Source organism: Rutidosis leptorrhynchoides, chromosome 1 (genome assembly GCF_046630445.1).
Source record: "Rutidosis leptorrhynchoides isolate AG116_Rl617_1_P2 chromosome 1, CSIRO_AGI_Rlap_v1, whole genome shotgun sequence".
In the NCBI taxonomy this organism is placed as follows: Eukaryota; Viridiplantae; Streptophyta; class Magnoliopsida; order Asterales; family Asteraceae; genus Rutidosis; species Rutidosis leptorrhynchoides.
Window position 1 is genome coordinate 666,349,510 of NC_092333.1, and position 6,606 is coordinate 666,356,115.

The 6,606-nt window shown below is 33.2% G+C and overlaps 1 protein-coding gene across 1 annotated transcript; it reads left to right on the plus strand.

The window, feature by feature from the left end:
• The first annotated feature begins 753 nt into the window (after nt 1-753).
• Nucleotides 754-1,543, plus strand: LOC139885897 (probable BOI-related E3 ubiquitin-protein ligase 3). Its single transcript, XM_071869650.1, has one exon. It carries the CDS (start codon nt 1,002-1,004, stop codon nt 1,530-1,532), a length of 531 nt encoding a protein of 176 aa, XP_071725751.1. The 5' UTR covers nt 754-1,001; the 3' UTR covers nt 1,533-1,543.
• The last annotated feature ends 5,063 nt before the right edge of the window (nt 1,544-6,606 follow it).

Here is a 6,606-nt window from a genome sequence, read left to right on the forward strand (position 1 = left end):
TTTTATCCGTATAAACTATTTTATTCCAAAACTATTAACCCTCAATTTTTGCTTAATTTACGGACATGACCCCCCAACTTTTTGTTGGTTATTGCGTACCAGTCAGTCAAAGGCACACGAGACACCCATTCTCATAATAAATACTCAAAACCACACCCCCCTACCATTTTAAACATAAACTCATTTTCTATTTCATCTACAAATATCCAAACTTCTCATTAAACCCTAAATCACGAAAACTAAATTCATTTCTTCATGGCAGATTAATCTTCTTTGATCGAGTTAACAACAACCCATATAACACTGAATTGATTATATTTACGTTATAGTGAAATGAATGATGAAGGAAAGGGATATGTATACGGCAACGAGATGAAATTCGGGTACGGATCGGGTCAATTAGAACGTGGTATGCATCCAATTCCAATGTATGTTTCATCAGGATTTGTGGATGCCACACCGGCAGCCGATAGTGGACTCACGTATAGTATTCCAGTTTCTAGAAAACGTTCACGCGATACGTCGTCGTATGATCCGTCCATATTACCGTTTCAAAACACTCAGTTTGTTAATCAGAATCAAAAAAAGACCTTCATGTTTCTTGATCAAGATATCTCCACGCAGATTCATCAACAACAACTCGAAATTCACCAGTTCATTTCGAATCATGTAAATTCCAAAACATTTCTTCCGTTATTTTACACTACCTCCGTCTCATAATCCTTTTCAATGTCTTACTTCTATAATTTTGACTTCGAATATTTTTGTTCGTGTTACATAATATTTGATGAAACTTATATCAATGAAAACACATTTTAAAACCGAATTCATTCATATAAGTTTCATCAAATACTACATAACACAAATAAAAACATTTGAAGTCAAAATTTTGAAAGTAAGACATTGAAAAGTTAAACAGAGCACTTATTATGAGACGGTGAGTATATTTTTAAATTAAATTTCAATTTAAATTGAAATTATTTTGGTGTTTATTGATACAGATGGAAAAAGTGAGATTAGAGATGGAAGTAACACGAAGGAGAAACACAATAAGATTAATAGCCGCAGTGGAAGAAGAGATGAAGAAAAAATTGAGATCAAAAGAAGAAGAAATAAACAAAATGGGAAGATTAAATTACGCGTTAGAAGAAAAAGTAAAATCTTTAAACGTAGAGAATCAATTGTGGCAGCAAATGGCGGAAACAAACGAAGCAACAGCAAACGTTTTACGACAAAATCTGCAACAAGTTTTATCACAAAATCAACAACAGTTTGAAAACGACGACGTTGAATCGTGTTGTGGTAGTAATTACAATAAGGAAAAGGATCAAGAAGAGTTTTTAGCGATTAAAGGAGAGGGAATCAATAATAATGGGAGAAGATTGTGCAGAAATTGTGGGGAAAGTGTGTCAAGTGTATTACTGTTACCTTGCAGGCATCTGTGTATCTGTAGTGTTTGTCAATCCTTCATCAATTTCTGTCCTGTCTGTAAATCTGCTAAAAATGCCAGTCTACATGTTAATATCAGTTAATTTTAGATACCCATATTTGTCCTTTTTACCATCAATCAATATTTTAATAGTACTTTGTGAAAAATATTCCCCTATAAAATATTTAGTGGTGTGATGAAAATTCAGTAGCGGATTTAGAAATTATAATTACACTAGTAAAGATTCGAAAAAATGTACATTATTCAATTGTGTCACATAAAAAAAAGTTACACTGGTATCAATAATTAAAAGTCCAAAAATATTTTGACTACATCGCTTATTTCAGTAATAGCTCGTCTTTACACTGACCTTATATAGATCTTCCTTTGCATGAAATCACTGTTGTCAAGCACGATGCTCACTCTAACCATGATACATACATGATATTATAATATATATGGTATTGTGATAAAATCTTTAAAATTTTAGGTGGATCATTAAATCAATAAGACGAATATATGCTAACGATCAAAGTATTTCTAGAATTTTAGGTGGATGAGCGTTGTTCTTAATACCTCACGGGGAATAATGAACGACTAAGAGGCTCAATCGGAAGGAGTAGATGTCGAAATTTTATGTTATATATCGATTCTTATCAAAGAAATATGAGACTTAACCATGAGAGCAAAGTTACGTCAATAAAATCAACAACAAAGTATTAAATATTTAGTTGTGTAGGCATTATCATTTAGATTACGGATTACGGAAAATATGGGAGTATTAGTCACTTTCGGCATTCCAGGTTACCACAATAATAGAACTTGCAATAATTAAAGTAGTGACCTATTTGTGCTAATATTATTATATATGTTAATGTTAATATCTTTACTTTAATTGAGTTAGTTGATTTTCATTTTCATAATACTAGTTATATCCGTTGCCCGTGTTTTGTAACTGATAGGCCCAGTTGCAGGATAAAGTCAAGCAAAGGTAGCATCAATTTTTGGACTGTTGTTACGTTTGCATTTTTTTTTTTTTTAAATGAAGTTTGCTTTATATTTGGGGTTTGTTGTTATGTCCACAGTTACAATTAAATTGTTTTCTTGAAACGTGTGTTGGTGCTGCGTCATTATATCCTCACAACTCTTTATTTGTTTTTCTAAGTTACTTTTTCTTTCTTTTAAAAGAGAGAAAAAAAGAGAGACACCAAGATATTACTCATGCGTTCTCAAATTACCCTTACCCCTATATTTTAAAACACAAAATAAAAATAGGGTACTATTCAATTAAAGTGTTTTGTCATTTCATATCTATCTATTTTTTTAAACTCAACTACTTGGTTGTGTTCATTCCAATTCTTTCTCCAGTGCCATTTCATTTTAATTAAATTCGAAAATTCAACTTTTTAAACGTTACCAGCTGGTTGAAAATAATTAAACGAAAATTAAATAAATTTATCTTTATCAAAATGAAACGTGTTTATAATTAAAACTCCTTAAATTTTAAAATAAGTGTTTAACTTACTATTTATAGTTTTTGTCTAGTTTTAAAAATAACAACTAAATATCACCAAACTCCCTAATATACCCTAATTTATTACCTCTCGATCATTTACTCCGTATTTATTAAATAAATTCAGTCAAACTTTTTTAAAGTATATACGGGTAAACACATTTATCAAATTCATCTTAAATGCAACAAATATTTCAAGAAAACGCTTATATTGAAACGGAGAGAGTAATAGTGCCACGACTATTTGCAATGCGGTTTTTCGTTGATATTGACGTTTACAAAATATAGCATTTAGTGCTCATTCGTTTACACGTTTTAACGTAGCGTCACATTTATTACGCCGTTGACTTACCATCTTTGAAAAGCGTCACTTATAAGCACAAAAAATTGTTGCGGTATCATTTAATGTTTACGTTATAATTGTTAAGTTGATCGAACCGTTAACTACATCATCAATTCACATCGTTAACGGGCGATGATTTCAACACCCCGATCGTCAACCTTCTAGAAGATGTGGTTGCCTTGTACATAAGAACCCTAAGTAATAGCTAAAATTTTAAAAATTCAAATAACTTCTTGAAAAGAAATAACATGTACACATTAATTCGACTATTAACACAATGATCGTCTTGTAAAGTTTCACTTCGACTACAAGTATAGTAAACCTAAATGCATAATTCATTTTGCATATTTCTTGCCTAGAAAATCAAATGATCATTAGCTTAACAATATCAAATGAGTCTTTCTAAAACTGATGGTTGAGAGTTCAAGTTCAGAGATGAGAGGATTATTATATATTTATGGATTAAATCGTGGTAGTAGACGTGAAGCTTCATCCGTTTCTTCTAATATGACGCTAGTAAAAGGAGAGTTTAATGATTGTGTGGAATTTATATTCACGATTGATGTTAATTGTATGGGTCTTCAGTTTACATGAAATTAAAGTCCTCACTCCACTTCGGTTTAACTCAAAAGAATTGATAGGATTATGGAAAATGAAACTTTCACTAGTGAGTACGTGAGTGCCTATGCTATCTTCCAGCCGTATAAGACATCAGATCACTCTCTTGCTAATTTGTGTGTTCCTAATCCGGAGTGTCTCGTCATAAATTCAAGTTTTGTAATTTTACAATACATCCAGTAAGGAGTATATGACTATTGTTGAAGATGTCTAGAAGCGGGTAGATATTCATAATTTTACAATGCTAATTTGTGTGTTCCTAATCCTGGAGTGTCTCGTCATAAATTCAAGTTTTGTAATTTTTACAATACATCCAGTAAGGAATATATGACTATTGTTGAAGATGTCTAGAAGCGGGTAGATATCCAGCGGGTAGATATTCATGATGTCCAGTAAGGAATATATAACCATAAGATGTTCCAACTAGTTAAGAAGTTGCGCATGATGAAGAAGTCCATTCGCATGCTGACTTGGAAACAGGGGAATATTCATGACAAAGTTGTTTCTCTTCGACTGAGTTGGATGTAACTAAAACAGTGTTGGATGGAAGCCTTAATTCGGTTGAGATCAATGCTTAGAGATTACACAAATGCGCTAACAAAGGAAGAACGTTTGTTAAAATGGAAATCCAATATAAAGTGGTTACGTGTATGCGACTCCAACTCTAGATATTTCACAATTTTATGGAAGACAAATTTAATCGTAGCTGAATTTGAACAAATATGAACTCTAATGGATATGTTGTTGAAGGCAAGGAGTTGCCAAAACTGTTTGTTTAACACTACCAAAATTTCACGGGTTCTCCTGATCAGGTTTTGGACTTTGAGAATCCTGACAACTTTTTTTAATCGAATATAAGGGATGAGAAAGGGCTTATTATGATTAGGGAGGCCATTCCTCCCGTATAGTATCCTACCCCTTGTATCTTTTTAGGGTTATTGAGAAGTCTACGCGTTAGTTTTGGAAGGTGTAGCAACCGGATTGGTTCATCTGCAGACGGATAAGAGCAAGTGGGCAAGAAAAGAAATTTTTCGTATAAGGGAGTTGTTTGCAGAGTCAAAGTCAAACCAAAAAAGTTACTCTTCAAAAGCCTCTCTCTCTTTTATCATCGCTCGCCGTGGCAAGTTTTTTATTCCGTCCATCCCATCTTATGAGAGAAATGAGATATTTTATATTGGTGATGATAAATCCCTTGCCCATATGGTTACTCTGCTGCATTTTTCAAAAAGGCTTGCGATATTATTAATGCTTACATTACTGATGTTGTGTTTTAGTCATTTTCGAATGGTAAGTTGTTGAAAGAGATAAAACACGCAATTGTAGCATAGATACCGAAGGTCCAAACCTCTAATAAGGTCACAAATTATCGCGCTATCTCGTGTTGCAATGTTTTTTTAAATGTGTTATTATAATTTTTGCTAATCAAACAAAAGATTATGTAGATGATATTGTGGATGTGAATCAGTCCGCTTTATTTTTGAACGTTGAATCTCGGATAATATCTTGCACACACGAGAGTTAAAGAATAATTACCATCGTTCATAAGGTAAGCTCGGTTGTGATCTTAAAGTGGATATTCAAACAACATATGACATTTATCACCAATTTGTTTTCCATCACATGATGATCAAATGGATCAGGAAGTGTGTGTCGTCAACATCCTTTTCCATAAATGTTAATGGGGAGTTGCATGGTTATTTTGAAGGTAAGAGGAGTCTTTAGAAAGGCGACCCCATGTCACCTTACTTGTTTACATTCGTTATCAAAGTTCTCACCCTCGTGCTAACAAGAAATGTGGTGCAATCTGATGGTTTTCAATTCCATCCTAAGTGTGAAATGTGGAAGATTATTAAGGTTTGTTTTGCAAATAATCTTTTTTCTCAAATACGGATTCTGTAATGGGTCACCATTGATGCATTGAAGGAGTTCAAGAATACCCTGAGTCTGGTTCCTAGCCTTGCCAAAAGTAATGTATTATTTTCTAGTGTCTAATCGGGTATGAGAAATTTGATTCTCCATATTTTCTGTTGAAGGAGGCAAACTCACGATCAGATATCTTGGCTTGCCTTTGGTTTCCTCCGGTATTTTTTATGGAGATTGTAAATATCTTGCGGAGAGGATTAAAATAGAATTGTGGACTGGAAAATTCCTATATTTTGCGGGTCTTGTGTAATTGATTATGTCGGTGCTCTCCTTTAGGCAGATTAACTAGTCGTCGGTGTTTATCCTTCGTAGTGCTATATGTAAAAGCCTTAATGAGAGGCTTCTTGTGGTGTCACTGGATATGAAACATGACACAACAAAACTAAAATGGGCAAATTTTTGTTGCCTAATGATGAGGGAGGCTTGGGTATTAATAGGCTTTAGAACTTGAATGTGGCTTTGATGTATTTCTTATATGCCGCTTTATTAACAATCTGAGGTCCCTGTGGGTTCAATAGATCCATACTTATAGGTTTAGGGAAAGGATGATTTTTTATGTTTTTATTGTTGATGGAGCTTCATATACAGTTGGCAAAAACTAATGAAGATTAAAGAGGAAATTATGAACCATGTTTTTGTTCGTATTGGCAATGTTAATGCATGTTGAAATGTCCCGTTCATATTGATTATAAACGTTCCATATTAGTTGATTTCGTCGCGAGGTTTTGACCTCTATATGAGACGTTTTTCAAAGACTGCATTCATTTTTAAAATAACCAT